The 16,105-nt window shown below is 40.3% G+C and overlaps 2 protein-coding genes across 2 annotated transcripts; one reads left to right on the plus strand and one right to left on the minus strand.

Moving 5' to 3' along the window:
• Positions 1-8,737, plus strand: LOC101167301 (NEDD4 family-interacting protein 1-like). Its single transcript, XM_004073343.3, has 8 exons — positions 1-192; positions 1,302-1,395; positions 3,131-3,270; positions 3,361-3,448; positions 5,795-5,919; positions 6,017-6,083; positions 7,029-7,137; positions 7,705-8,737. The coding sequence occupies exons 1-7, from the start codon at positions 154-156 to the stop codon at positions 7,133-7,135; spliced, it is 660 nt and encodes a 219-aa protein (XP_004073391.1). The 5' UTR covers positions 1-153; the 3' UTR covers positions 7,136-7,137; positions 7,705-8,737.
• A 4-nt stretch (positions 8,738-8,741) lies between these two features.
• LOC101161650 (putative fibroblast growth factor 1) lies at positions 8,742-15,067 on the minus strand. The gene is made up of 3 exons (XM_004073494.4): positions 14,809-15,067; positions 10,437-10,540; positions 8,742-10,364 (listed from the first exon to the last, which is right to left on the minus strand). Exons 1-3 carry the CDS (start codon positions 14,975-14,977, stop codon positions 10,164-10,166), a joined length of 474 nt encoding a protein of 157 aa, XP_004073542.1. The 5' UTR covers positions 14,978-15,067; the 3' UTR covers positions 8,742-10,163.
• Positions 15,068-16,105: the final 1,038 nt, after the last annotated feature.

Raw genomic sequence — 16,105 nt, forward strand, 5'->3', positions numbered from 1 at the left:
CCACCAGAGGTCTACTCGAGCAAATAGAAAGAGAAGGAAGGAGATGGCCGAATAGCAGACATCCGCTTCGTTGGTGATATTACTTTAAGTCTCGTCAAATTCACGACTGAAATCGAAGGACGAACCTTTTTAAAAACTTTTAGTTCCTGTTTCATGATGGCGGAACCAAACAGCAACGTCAGATATCAGGAGGTAGGTAACAGGTTGCTGGCTAAGAGACGAGGTGGCTAACGTCTGGTTAGCAAACACTAGCCCGCCGACATTTGTTTATGGGTGGGCCCGACATGTCCTTAGCTGGTTTACACCAACTTGCCCACGATTTCCCGGTACAAGGACGTGTAAATATGTTGCACTGAATTTTTGATGTAATGTGTCAAGCTATAAACATTCGATTCGTACCAGTTGTGAGTTTGCCGGACAAATTGCTACGTGTCGAGCTCACTAGTAGCTCGAATATCAACTTTAGAGGGCCGCCAGCCTGACAGCACACAACTAAAGGAGCTGCGATTTATTCAGTGACTTTTTCGTTCCAGAGCTAAAACGTGTCCTTTAATATTGTGGTGTAGGGAGGGATGTCATCATGTCAGTCATTTGCACATTTGCTGTAATAAAGTCTAGAACCTGTGTGACAGGTTAAATGAGAACAATTTTAGTTTCACTTTTCCCCCAAGCAAATGCATTCATTCCATTTCACCGTTATTCCAGATTTACCTTTGATCACATCAGAATACATATTCTTAGATTATTAATTATTTATTGAGCAGAATGTAATGTTTGCATGCATTATTTGCAGTATAAAGTGTATTTTAAGTTGTCGTTTTTGCTTAGAGTTGAGGTCTCCTGTATGTTAGGAAGTATCTGAAGGGGGGGGGGGGGGATTTAGCCGTGTATATGACTGAAAGGTCCTATCTGCACCTTTCTTTCCTTCCTTTCTTTTTAAATCTTTTTTTTTTTCTTTCTTTTCTTTTAAAGTAAATTTTATGTTGATTATTTCTATGATGTATTGTGATTTTAATGCATTTTTCTGTTTTGTGAAGCACCTTGAATTACTTTGTGTACGAATTGTGCTATACAAATAAACTTGCCTTGCCTTGCCTTGCCTTAGAATACTTATATACTTGTAATAGATGGCTGGCATTTTTTAAACAATATGATTGCTTAAAAAGTGCTAAAATAAGTTTCTGTCATTTCTTTTACTATACTTGATTAATCCTATAACTTTTATTGCATAAAATACTATATTTGTAGAGTGTTTAAAGAGGATGCAACAAGTTTATTTTAAACAATTCTCCATTTAAAAGCTGGTGAATGAGGAGGAGCCACCCCAGCCTTCCCAGGAGACTCCTGCCCCGGATGCACCACCACCCTACAGCAGCATTGCTGCGGCAAATGCAGGTCAGCAAGGCCACGATTGTGAAATGATTGTCCGGATTAGCTAAACCTCAAAGTTACTGTGATAAAACCCGCTAATCCCAATCAAACAAAATGAAAGTTTTCCAATGAAAAACAGCTAAAACGTAAAAAATAAAACAATCTTTTGTAGTCGCAGCTTTTTACACAATACCTGTGTGCGTATATTATTATTGGACAAGACAATTCTTGCCTCAGCCTGCAGTGTTTTTCTGCAGGGGTGGCTCCCACAGGAGAATTCATTACTTAGGTATGTTAATGTCAGCTTTTATGGCCTCATGAGGTTTGCATCCAAAACTGTGCTCTAAGAAAAACAAAGACAAATCCTCTATACTCATCTGAAAATATGTAAAACAAGACAGAAATGACAGTTTGATTCTGCAGTTTTGCCCGTGGTGTCTCCACAACTCAAATGCGATTCACTGCCTCATTATCTGCAGATGAGCTCTAATGGCTTGTCCTAAAATGCTAGCCACGGACAGTGCGTTGTTTAGCAGAGTAGCCTGAGTGCCAGTGGGGTTTCATGTTTCTAACCTGGCTTCTTCAGAGAACATAGTTCAACATATTGCATCAATGGTTGCACCCTGGAGCGAGTCCAGGAGGAAAGGGCGGATCTGAGCTGCTGCTGTTAGTGTCTCGGCATCTGCTTTTGTGTATCTGCTGTAAGCCCTTCACCACAGCGACTTCATATGGCTTGTGCTTTCTGTAATGCTGCTGCTGGTGGTTTTCATGTGTGTTTATTTATTTATTGTAGCTTCAAGTAATTTAAGTTGTGAGTTAAAACATTCATATTATTTAATTTCACCTAATTGGTCTAAAAAATATTTACTAATGGCAGAAATCAGGCTTCACACTGAGTACTAATATGAACGATCATAAAATACAAGTTTTAATTGTATTTATTTGATTTCAATTCGAGACACTTTAATACAAATGACTGTACTGATGCTGTTTTGCTGCAACATTATCCAATCGCTCTCATTGTGGAAAATGTGACCTCTTCAGCTGTCTCTGCCGGTCCTTTTTTAGAGGCTTAATCATTTAGGTCATCGATCGAACCATTCAGACGTGGTTATTGTCCTCACTTCCTTATGCCAAGTCAGCTTTTGAACTGAAGCAGCTGCTTTCTTATAGTCTGTATTGAAGGACAAATTCAAAGTCCCATCTCATAAAAACAAAACAAGTAATAACAAAATAAAAGAAACATAATTAAAAGGTCAAGTGACCAACAGACCCATTGAAAAAAAGGTTGTATCATACCAAATAAACATAAATGTTTATTTTTGTGTGAAATCTATCAATGTTGAGATCACATCAGTCTTCAACATTTACACAAAAATGAAAAGATATTTAAAAAAATAAATTTCTGTTTAAAAAGGTATTTTGTGTTTTTACTTGTTTTTTGTGAGTTTATATAAAATTGCCTTTTAATAAATCAGAAAGAGAAAGAACTGCTTTAAAATGTGTACATCCTCCTACAGCCTCAGTAGAACATTATTATTAAAGACGATGACATCAATGGTTCATGTCTAACTCGTTGCACAGAAAGGTAAATAAATCCTTTTTGTGCTTAAACCTGTTCAGTAATAGTTTGTGGAGTTAAAGGTAAATGTCAGAGGATGACTTTATTCATAGTCCCTTGTGCTTTTAGGCATATTTCCTGTTTAAGTGAAATGAAACGCACTTGGATGTTCAGTGTGTGTGCTCTTCACACCCACAGCTTTCTTTGAAAACAAGGAAGATGGTGGAAGATTTCCAAATCCTCCACCATACAACGTTGCCACCACCTTACCTTCCTATGATGAAGCGGAGAGGAGCAAAGCAGAGGACGCCGTCCCTCTGGTCACTGGGAGAGTCTCGGTAACTTAGGTTTCTCTTTGTAAATACATTGACTTGGTCTCAGTAGATGCAGTCTGTTTTCTCAGTAGATGCATCTTTATCGCCCTGCAGGAGGAAGACTTTGTGGCCAGAGATGACTTTGAAGATGCTGACCAGCTGCGCATAGGAAATGATGGCATTTTCATGCTTACCTTTTTCAGTAAGAACCTTTTTTTTTTAAGTATGCCATTGGCTAGAAGGTGTTTGGATAACAGCTGTGGTAAATCAATATGTTAATTATGTACCTGTAACTCGTTTCAGCTTCATTGCATAGCTTCTTTCTCATGGTAGCAAAGAACATGGAGGTTGCAGGGCTCCAGACTGCGACTAAATGGTCGCATTTTGCGACCAAAATTTGAGAGTGTGCGACTGAATTTTACATCCAGTCGCACATGTGCTACCAGTAAATTTGCCTCCCCCACCCTCCGTATTTTTTATACATTAAACATGGAAGGGGCACGTCAATGATCAATGTAATAATCAATGAGACGCGAGCGCACACGCACGCAAACACACACACTCGCATACATACTCATGAAACGCGAGCACAGACCGCGTGATGCCCGTCTGTGAGGCGGCCACTGCGTGTGAGAAGAATAAGGAAGGTCACTGTAAGTGGCTAAATGCGTGGAGGGGGAGGGGCCTAGAGATAATCGAGCGCGCGTAAACATCTGTGGGAAGGAAACGGAGACAAATATCATCACAACCTGATATGTGCGTCTGAGCTATGAATAAGCGAACTATTGATTTGTTCTTCCGACCTGCAGCCGGTGTAACAGTGCCAGAGTGTACAGCAGGGGTCTCAAACTCGCGAAGCAAACCACGGTTCTCATGCACGAACGGCAGCACACCGCTTCCGCGGGAGATGGTCAGCTGAGGAGCATAAATGGCCCACACCTGCATGCGTGACAGCTAACGGGGCTCTAACATTAAACACGTGTGAGCGACAACACGATTTAGTCTTAATCACATTTAAAACATGTGGGGAAAATGCAACGATAGACGTGTCTAAGATGAACCAGCGCCGCGCCTGGATAGTTGGGGTGACCGGGGGGGGGGGGGGGGGGGGAGGCGAAGCTGCAGCAAGACTTAAGGAGAACAGGAAGTTGTAGTCCTTAACATTCAATTTACTTTTAATATGCCTCTTCCCCTTAGTATGATCTGTGATTTGTGATATTATATCTTTTATAATTATTTTAATGTTTTGTAATGTATGTAGCCTTTTTTTAATCAGTTGGCATATTAAATTATTTTAATTGATCACTGAACTACAAAAACCCATCAGGACACATGTCCCATAATGCATTGTTTTGTAGTCTGTAGGGCAGCTTTCAGTCAGTTCAGTACTAAATTTCCAGCTGTGTTCGTGTAGGTTGGCGCCTTGCTCCCACCCCTTTCTCGTGATATTTTTGTGATGATTGACAGGTGATGTTGGAGCAAAAACAAAAATATGTCTCACACCAGGTGATCTGTGCAGCGTTGCGTCCATCTGGGTGATCTCAAACATGCTTATTGTGCATCTTGGCTGCACCTATTTGGTGTCGCCAACATGAATTTTCCATCCCCTAATGTTTACATACATTTAAGTATTGTTTGTAACTGTGAAATGACCGAAAGGTTACTACGGTAATCACTTTGTTACTTAAAACTTTTTTTTAATTCTAAATGCATGGTATTTTTTTTTACTATTTGTACTGTCATGACAGCGACGGTGCTGTCAGCTTACCTTGTTGCTGCATCTTCAAAAGTGCAGATTAAAATGTGACACTGAATTTGAAACAGCACATTTTAATTTCTGCATCTATTATTAAAGCATTTATTAGTAATACAGTGGAAATTAGTAGAATTGGTTAGAATGTTGATTTACGGTATGCGCCCCTAAATTTTCTGGTTGTGCCCCTAAAATTTTCAGTTGGGGGCCACAGTGGTCCTAGTGAAAAAAGTTAGTCTGGAGCCCTGGGTTTTTTTTTTTTTTTATGCAGTTTTGATTTCTATCAAACATGAAACTAATCAAATTAGTAGCATGTTAATCTGATTCTGCTAAAGTCTAATACTAAGATCTTTTTTAATCTTCAAATATCAATCTCTTTTAGTCTAACCCTTATAGGCACAAAAGTACTTTACTGGTAAATGTATCCAGACAAATCCAGGACGACCACAGATGCTATTTTCTAGCTGAGGGTGCTGACCTGTTTTTTTTCCTTCCTGAAAACTCGCTGAAAAGGCAACTTTCAGCGTTTTAAGTAGGAAGTGACGGAAAACACAAGAATCTGTAGATCCAATGGATATAATCCCTTTATTTTTTTATTTTTTTTGAAGAATAGATCAAGAATGCTATGATTTGAAGACACAAACCTTTTTTTATGTGCATCTTCTTTATAAGTCTTGCATAAAAGTCACTTCCTCAAGCAAAACTAAAACGGAGTATGAAAAACTTTAAAAAGTCTCTCTACCCTTTTTCTTCTTCTCCCTTTTTAATGTTGAAAAATGTTTTTTCTGTTACCAGTGGCATTCCTCTTCAACTGGATCGGTTTCTTTCTGTCGTTCTGCTTGACCACGTCCGCTGCTGGTCGGTATGGAGCCATCTCAGGCTTTGGCTTGTCCCTCATCAAATGGGTTCTCATCGTCAGGGTAAGGGGCGGTTCCATAACCGTGCTGCTGTAGTTTAACTGACGTCCCGGTGGAGTTTTGGAGTCCGTTGACATGAATTGAGGTCTTCTGTTTGCAGTTTTCTACCTATTTCCCGGGTTATTTTGATGGGCAGTACTGGTTGTGGTGGGTCTTCCTGGCTCTGGGTGAGTGAGATGTTATTTTTCTATTGCATTTATATTGTATTATACCATTGCCGGGGTGAATTCTCAATTCTGATTGGCTGCTGGGTGTGGATTAAAAAGTGATAATGCACAGTGATGATGCACGCCTAAAAAAGAAGTTCTGTTTCATAGCTTCAATTTTTTGTCTCACTGCGCTGGCCTTTTTAAAACAAACTTTAGCTTCATCATCTGGACAAAAACAAGCGGTAAGAGGGGAACTTTCTCTCTGAACTGATGTTTTATTCAACCCATCGTGTCGACCAGCATGTATATCACTTTCCTTTGCCGCTGCACATGAGCCGGCTAATAGTCCGCTTTTGCACAAAAAGTGATCCGAACCGAAAAAATACTTAGAATAAAGTACTAAATACTGATTGACTATATATTTTTGTAAGTGACCATGGTATTAGCAGGTGAATGGCCTTCGAACTATGCATTAGGCGTGCATTAATTTCTGACAATGCACACTTTGTCGGCCATTAACCTCTACGTAAATTATTATGCTCTCTAGTACAGTTGAAACCAAACGGTTGTTTTGTTGTTTATTAGGAAATCACTGCGCTGTTTCACACATGTTCTGGAGGGTTTTAATCCTCGACATCCTTGGTTTCTCAAACATCCATTTTCTACCTGCTGCTGATTACCCGGATCAGGCGTTTGTCTGTCGATCAAAACCTCACCTGAATCACCTGATCGGGTTCATCAGCAGTGATTGGAGCAGCTGGAAAAGCAGGCACCGCTCTAAAGATTCTGATACTATTTTTAAGTTTGCCACCCTGCTATTGTCTTTTTATAAATGAAAATTGCCTCCTGAATATAGCAGTTACTGTAGTGGTTCCAGACAGATGCTCGACGAGCATCAGTACCCGCCGTCGGCGTGATTGGATCTGCAGTTCCTCTTGTTGAAACTGACCTTTTCTCTTGCAGGCTTCATGCTGTTCATCCGAGGTTTTGTGAACTACTCCAGAGTGCGTAAACTGGTCGATCCCGCTTACGGCACCCTTCCCAGAACAAGGGTACTTTTTATCTACTAGAGGTAAGCTGTGCTCATCAGTCATGGGGATCATGTGAGCAAAAACCACAATGCTGCACACATTACTCTGACGTGAAGAAATCACCGTAATCATTCAGTGGAGAGCTCTACTAGAGTTTCCCTCATCGTTGATGAGTGTCATTTATATAACCAGCCAATTATTAGTTCTATGACAGTTACGGTTTTGAATACTGACTAATTTATGGCTAAATACATTTATTTTCAGTCAATAATTTTGAATGAAAGCATCAAATCAGCTTGATTGGTCCTGTCACTGCAAACAGGATGAATTTTTCCCAGCTGTAATAAATGACAAAAAAAAAAAATTCAGGTATTGTTGCCCCCTTACTTGGCATGCAGCTCTCATAAATGCCCCTTTCTGTTAGAGGCTTGCGGTGCTCGTCTGTCTTTTTAAGTCTGCATTACATTTTACTCACAAATTGCAGCTTTTTGTCCTCAAAATGGCTTTTTTTTATAACCAAATCTGAACACGTTTACAAATGAAAAAGTCCAGTTGTACTTAACAGAAAGTGTAATTTGTGAAAATCTCTCCCTCCCCCTCCATGACAGATGCAGCCTGGTAGAGGACACGCTCCCGTTTCACGTGGGATATGAAAAAAATCATTCAGAACCCAATCAGATGAAGACGACAGAAATCAGGAGATATATAGATATCACCTCTGCTCTTTTCCACCTTTATTATTGAAACCCTGGCTAAATGTAATATCACCTATCTTGTACTCATTAGTGGCAAATGTTGCCTCTGTATGTAACGTAATGCCTTATATCATTGGGTGGTAGCATGCTTCTGCTCTTGAGGTCAATAACTAGGAAGAGTTTCATGTTGGCGACACTTGAAGCCATAGATATAAATTAGTGAAGCACTGTAGAAACTCCATAGCATGCAACACATTTTGGTTCAACGACTCTGCGGTTTTTTAGATTCAAATGATATCCACAAGGCAAAGCTGCTGAGGAAAAACTCCCTCTGCTCCAAAGGGTGTCAGTCATTTTAAAGCCACAAGGGGACAGTGTTTTTTCTTCTTCTCTGGTTTTTAGTTAATAGATTATGTTAATGGAACTTGATGCACAATACAAAAGCAGCATTTGATTAAACTTTGTGACAAAAAGGACTTTTCATATTTTGTCATAAAATCAGGTATAAGTAGACAAACCTAAAGAGGCTACAAGCAGATCCTCCTTGTATTCTCAGCTGAGTTTACCAGGTTAGCTCTCATTTCCAGACTCAAATCCAGAACGGTTCAATTTTCCTTTGAAATCTGCCTAGATGGAAAACATCTTTGCTCCATTTAAATCAAAATAGCTTATATTTTTTATCATGGCATTATTCTCCCAAAAGCAATTCCTCCAGGTGTTGGAAAAAATTGGTATTGTGGATAGTAAATGCTTAAAATAACTTAAAAAATGACGATTGAAAACCCCCCAAACTGTTTATTCTCACCATTTTCTTACTTCTGCTTCAGCTTGACTTCATATCAGTTCTGCTTGTTTCCATGTGATGTCGAGCAGCATCGTTGGATTTTATGGATATGAAACTGTACATAAAATGTTTAGTATTAAATAAATGTCAAATTTAAATGCGCCTCTTGGTTGTCTGTTGTTTATTGCAGTGCTATTGATCCCAGTGCTGTCCTGAGATAATATAAACATCCCACATGCCACACTAAGAGTTTTCATTTCTGCTTTACAGGTTAATAAAGCACCACAACACTGATCCATCTAATGCTGTAAAAATAGAAATCTATCAGTTAACAAACCAAACACGGCAACATAAATCTGTTATTTATAGCTACAGTACTGCAAAGGATTTACTTCATTTATTTTTCCTATTTTGTCTCAAGATTTAAATCATCAAACACATTTAATATTTAAAAATAAATATTTCAAAATAAAGACTTTAAAAAAAAAATTTGGATTGAGAAGCAAAAGCAGCCTAAATAATCCAGAGACCCAGATATTTACATGTGGAGAAAAATAGAAGATGTGAAAGAATTCTAAAAATCATTTTCCTGCAAACTAAAGCTGCCATCCCATTTTATCACAATGGATAAAAACAGTGTTATACTCTGTCAAAATGTGGTTGCTGAAATTACGAATAATACAAACACAATCCCACCAGTGAAGTAAAATTAAAAAAAATGAAGGTTTTAGAGTAGCCGAGAAAAATCTAAAACAAAAAATGGTTTTTCCTCTTTTCATTGACTGGTAAAAAACTACCGTACATTTAATTGTGTGACACTCTGCTATAAAAGTAAGACTAAGCCTTTCAAATGATCTTCTTTGATTGGTACTTTAGGTAACTCTGTGGTTCCTAAACTGATCTTTTCTCTCTAGACAGCTGTGAGTTTCTCCTCATTTTTGAGTATCAGGAATTTCACTAACATTTTCAGTGTGATCACTTCAAGAAGACCTTGATGAAATGCGGTTGGGCCTCTTTCAATTCCAAGCGACCAACCTTAAACCTTTTCTTGCACAGTGTCTGAAGAGAACCTGCTGCTTTTAAAGCAAACAGAACTGAAAAGCCTCCAGCGTGGTGGAAAGAATTCATCCCCCGACTGGAGCACCCAAGTATGGAAATGACTTGTTTTTCTGTTATCAGGCAGGTTTGGGCATTTCTATATTCAGTCAATGATATATATACATTTTTATACTGCGATATTATGATCTGAGTATTGCATATATGACAGAAAAGGCCAGGGAATTTATGGCTTTAAGATACTCCGAAGCTACTTTTCTGCGTTAGTGTTCACAAAATATATTATAATCTCATCAAGAATAAATTATTTACTATTAATCTCTAAATTTCTTAATCTGTTGATTACATTGATCCTTTTCCTTCACTTTTTCTTCATAAACGATTATATGGATAAACAAAAAATGTCACTATTTTGTTCATTATTAGTGTCCTAGTCCTTATATCTTATAGTTTAAACTAATTTGAGCTGGACAGAACCCGGTTCTGGATTAGATCCATCTCTCCTGACCCGGCTGAGTATTTTAACAGAAGTTCAGTCGGACTTGTCTTCTAGCTGTCTGGGAAGAAAGAAGACCGCCTTCTGTCCGATGTGGGTTCTCGGACCCAGCTTAGGCTTCCCGTTCTTTTTAAGGCCTACAAACCAGTTGTTGTCCTGATATTTCTGTGCTCGGTATGTGTTGTAGAAATTCTCCTCCAGGTTCTCCAGAAAGAAACACTCATCAGTTACTGCAGGCTGAAAGAAAAACACAAAACATGTGGATTTACAAACGACAGAGTTTGAAGAGAGTGGGCTTTGAATACTCACGGAACTGTACAGCCGTCCTTCATCATTCATGGCCAAGTATCGCTGGGATTCAGTTCCTTGGATGATGACGACACCTCTGTCCACAGCCTTCAGCTTTAAAACGACTGAGAGGACAAACTGGTTAGAAGCAATGAAACCCGCCAAACAGACCACAGATTATAATATCAGATTACCACACAAAGACGTCTAACATCTGTTCTGTTTGGGTTTTTAAATATAACAAATCTAAGGAGACATTATCCAAAAAAAAAAGTCACATTTTTATGAACCTGTCTTAAAGAGTAATTGAAAAACTTTTAAAGCTAATAATTTGCTTTTAGTATGCCCCCAATTAAACCCTAGATTTCTTTAAAAATGCCATGTCATTATTAATTTAACAAAATTTAGGTGGAATTATTTGGATTATGATATTTACTAATTATTGCTTCAAAGCACACCTCCAGAAATCCTACTTTTTAAGGTTTCAAAGTCCCACTCTAATCCCCTTTTGATCTATTTGAAGTGCTTCCATGCAGTGCTCTTTTAATGATACAGCATTTAGCCAAAATCCAAACCCCTGTGTCCTTTTCAAGGACATAGTTTCTGCAGAGCGAGTTGACTGTTGGTGGAGAAGTAGCCACCACTGATTTCCCATCATTCCTTTGTTTACACTCTCTCCCACCAGCTTACAGCCCCTCACAACCCTGACCTAACATTAGCGGAGCAACAAAAATGGTGAGCAATACTTGAGCTGTCCAGCTGCACAGTTTTGAGCCAGATGCCAGCTCAGACGAAGACATACAGTACAGACCAAAAGTTTGGACACACATTCCCATTCAAAGAGTTTTCTTTATTTTCATTACCATGAAAATTGTATATTCACACTGAAGGCATCAAAATGGTGAATTAACACATGTGGAATTATATACATAAAAAAATTGTGAAACAACTGTAAATATGTCATATTGAAGGTTCTTCCAAGCAGCCACCTTTTGTTTTTATTACTGCTTTGAACACTCTTGGCATTCTCTTGATGAGCTTCAAGTGGTGGTCACCTGAAATATTTTTCACTTCACAGGTGTGCCCTGTCCGGTTTCATAAGTGTGATTTCTTGCCTTATAAATGGGGTTGGGACCATCAGTTGTGTCGTGCAGAAGTCAGGTGGATAAACAGCTGATAGTCCTACTGAATAGACTGTTAGAATTTGTATTATGGCAAGAAAAAAAGCAGCTAGATCCAGAAAAACAAGTGGCCATCATTACTTTAAGAAATGAAGGTCAGTCAGTCCGAAAAATTGGGAAAAGGTGTCCCCAAGTGCAGTCACGAAAACCATCAAGCGCTACAAAGAAACTGCCTCACATGCGGACCACCCGAGGAAAGGAAGACCAAGAGTCACCTCTGCTGTGGAGGATAAGTCCATCCGAGTCACCAGCCTCAGAATTGGCAGGTTAACAGCAGCTCAGATTAGAGAGCAGGTCAATGGCACACAGAGTTCTAGCAGCAGACACTTCATTCATTCATTCATTTTCTGTACCGCTTTGTCCCTTTCACGGGGCTGCCGGAGCCTATCCCGGCTACTTGGGCGTAGGCAGGGGACACCCTGGACTGGTCGCCAGTCTGTCGCAGGGTAGAATGTCCACAATCACACACCCATGCACTCTCACACTCACACCTATGGACAATTTAGAGTTGCCAATTAACCTATGAAGCATGTTTTTGAACAGTGGGAGGAAGCCGGAGATCCTGGAGAGAACCCACGCATACACGGGGAGAACATGCAAACTCCACACAGAAAGGTCCCCAATTGATGTATTTTTCATGTCCCCCAGCCAGGACTTGAACCAGGGGTCTTCTTGCTGTGAGGCAAGAGCGCTAACCACTGCGCCACCGTGCAGCCCTTCAGACCTTCTTAAAAAGCTGCTTAGAGTCATAAAATGTAATTGAGTTTTTAAAGGAACTCCTTACGGTAAATTATATTTTTCGTAATTTGGTAACTGTCAAGATCTGTTTCTCTTTTGTTCTTATGTTCTTAGAAGCCATCCCTGAGTCTGTTAACTTTCAAAATATTGTAGATGTGCAAGAATACATACACACACACATATATACATACACACACACACACACACACATATATATATATATATATATATATATATATATATATATATATATATATATATATATATATATATATAAAAAAAATCAGGGAGTCAATGATGATGATGATGATGATGATATGGGACATTGACTCCCTGATCCACACCACCAGGATCTACAGTACTGACATTGGGATGTCATTCGGGCTCGAGAAATGCAGCCGGATGGTGACAAAGAGAGGCAAGGTAGTCCACACAGGAGGGGTCTCACTCCCAGAAGGAACAGTAGCAGACATCGAGGACAGTTGGAAGTACCTTGGAATTCCGCAGGCAAATGGCAACCTGGAGCAGGCAACAAAGAAAGCTGCAACAGCTAAATACCTCCAACGAGTGAGGCAAGTCCTGAGAAGCCAGCTCAATGGCAAAAATAAGACCCGGACAATAAACAGCTACGCACTGCCAGTGATCAGATACCCTTCAGGAATAATAAGATGGCCAAAGGAAGAGATACAGACCACGGATGTTAAGACATGAAAGCTCCTCACCATGCATGGAGGGTTCCATCCCAAATCCAGCACCCTGAGACTGTATGCTAGCTGCAAGGAAGGAGGCCGAGGACTAGTGAGCATAGAAGCCACTATCCAGGATGAAACATCCAAGATGCATGAGTACATCAAGCTCAAGGCCCCAAATGACAGTGTGCTCAGTGAATGTCTCAGGCAATGGAGAGCAGAGGATACAGTGCTGGAGGACAGATCCTCATGGGAGGACAAACCCCTGCATGGGATGTACCACCGGACCATAACTGAAGTGGCTGATATCAAGAAGTCCTACCAATGGCTAGAGAGGGCTGGCCTACAGGACAGTACTGAAGCGCTCATCCTTGCAGCTCAGGAACAAGCCCTGAGCACCAGAGCGATAGAGGCTCAGATCTACCACACCAGACAAGACCCAAGGTGTAGGCTGTGCAAAGAGGCGCCTGAAACAATCCAGCACATAACTGCAGGATGTAAGATGCTGGCAGGGAAAGCATACATGGAGCATCACAATCAAGTGGCTTGAATAATATACAGGAACATGTCTGCAGAATATGAACTGGAAACCCCAAGGTCAAAATGGGAAACACCTCCTAAGGTGGTAGAGAATGAGAGGGCAAAGATCCTGTGGGACTTCCAGATCCAGACTGATAGGATGGTAATGGCAAACCAACCAGACATTGTAGTGGTGGATAAAGAACAGAGGAAAGCCGTTGTGGTGGATGTGGCAGTGCCAAGCGATGGGAACATCAGGAAGAAGGAACATGAGAAACTGGAGAAATACCAGGGACTCAGAGAAGAACTGGAGAAAGCCTGGAAAGTGAAGGTGACAGTGGTGCCTGTGGTAATTGGAGCACTCGGGGCAGTAACCCCCAAGCTGGAGGAGTGGCTACAACAGATACCTGGAAAGACCTCAGACCTCTCAGTCCAGAAAAGCGCAGTGCTAGGAACAGCTAAGATACTGCAGGACCCTCAAGCTCCCAGGCCTCTGGTAGAGGACCCGAGCTTGGAGGAGAAACCACCCGAGGGTGAGAGGGGCTTTTTTAATATATATATATATATATATATATATATATATATATATATATATATATATATATATATATATATATATATATATATATGTATATATATATATATATATATATATATATATATATATATATATATATATATATATATATATATCTTCTGTACAGATCTAACTTGTTTTCACTGATGTATAATGGAAAATCTGCACCAAATATCAAACAAATCCCATCACCACTGTGAAGCACGGTAGTGGGAGTGGCATGTACTGAAAATGTTGAGGGTTTTCTAAAAGAAACTTAGCCTTGTTTTAGGAACAAAATTAGCAAAATTTGATAAACCAGATTAAATTGGCTTGTAAACATTTATCAGATCATAAAAGATAGATGTTTGTGTTTGTGACTGGAGTTTGTCGGAGGTAACCCCTTTAGGGAAACTAGAAATTTTAGGAGATTCCCAAAAAGGCACTAACGAGTATTTTTGCAATTTCTCAAACTTGTCCAACAGATTTTAAAATAAGTTTATTGGGATTTTTAACTAATTGTAATACTTTTTTTGAGTAACTTTTGGTGAAGCTTTAACAGTCCCCCCTCCCACTCCCAGCATGCCAGCAACAAATACCCACGCTTGCTCATGGGTTCGTTCCCCGCACGGCGTTTAAACCTCTGCGGGTCCAGTCAGCCCGACACACCTGCGGAAGTGACTGCGTCATGCTGCGGCCTGCGGTCTTACTGTGAGCGTCCCGCTCATCCCGCTCGCCCCGCACCGTCCCGTCGGGCGGGATCTGCAGGTGATGTCCGCCGTTCCGGCAGTAGAGGCGGGTCGGCCGCCGGTAGTCCAGCAGAGGCGGGCCGCCGTCCGCGGACTGACCCAGCTCTGCGGTCATCTCCGCATCCGCCATGCTGCTGAGGAAAAGTCGGCTACGTCACGCTGCGTGCGGGGGTTTCACCGAAGAGGAGGGAGTGGGGTAAGGGGGATCTCCGATCGCGAACGAGCACCGATACCAAAGCGCGCCCCCGTGTCAAGCTCATAAACAATCAGATTAATATAAAAGCTTTTCTTCTAACTCCGTTATCTTTATTTTCCTAAATAACCGGATGCTTGTCGGGTTTTATGCCTCTTAAACTAAAAAGTATTGTTTTTAGGCAAACACATTCAACTGTACCTGGGGTCTGCTTCTTTGACCTTAAGAGGGCCATTTGGTCTTACTGACCCACTGAACATTTCAGAAAATACTCAGTGTTTAAAGTAATTCCTTTGTTTTTAAATGTTCACAATAATTGAGTTTCAAAAGTCGGATATTTTTTCTTTGAATAACAGCACATCCGAGTTCCTTTCAAAATAAAATACACGTTGTGTCAAATCAAATCCAACTGCTGCAACAGATTTACTTAAATTAAAAAAGCAAGAAACCTAAGTCAAACATCCCATTTTCAGTCATTATGACTTAGGTGCATCTTTATCATTTTTATTTATCTTCCTGTCAAAAATAAACATGAAAATATTGGTGTTTTTAACCCTTGTGCTATCCTAGGCACTTTAACGTTGGGAGTTGGGTCATCTAGACCCACTAGACAGTGCGCTGAACCTTTTTTCTTCAATGATTTGTGAACCTCACTGGTGTCCATGGATTACATGAAATCTTTCCACCTTTATCCATCTTTGTCATGGTAGAAATAACACGTCAAAGTAAGGGTGGGGTCATCTAAGATAGCACAAGGGTTAAATCTATACATATAAATTCAATTATGTCCTATGAGAGCCTCTGAACAACAACTAGACACGGTTGTGCAGCATATATATCCCTTGTGCTATCCTATGACCCCCCCCCCCCCCTTGCATTGACATGTTCTCCCTACCATGACAAAGGTGGATAAAGGTGGAAAGATTTCATGTAATCCATGGACACCAGTGAGGATCACAAATCATTGAAGAAAAAAGGTTCAGCACACTGTCTTGTGGGGTCTAGATGACCCAACTCCCAATGTTAAAGTGCCTAGGATAGCACAAGGGTTATAAAAGTGTCATG

Source organism: Oryzias latipes, chromosome 10 (assembly GCF_002234675.1).
Source record: "Oryzias latipes chromosome 10, ASM223467v1".
NCBI classification, from domain to species: domain Eukaryota; kingdom Metazoa; phylum Chordata; class Actinopteri; order Beloniformes; family Adrianichthyidae; genus Oryzias; species Oryzias latipes.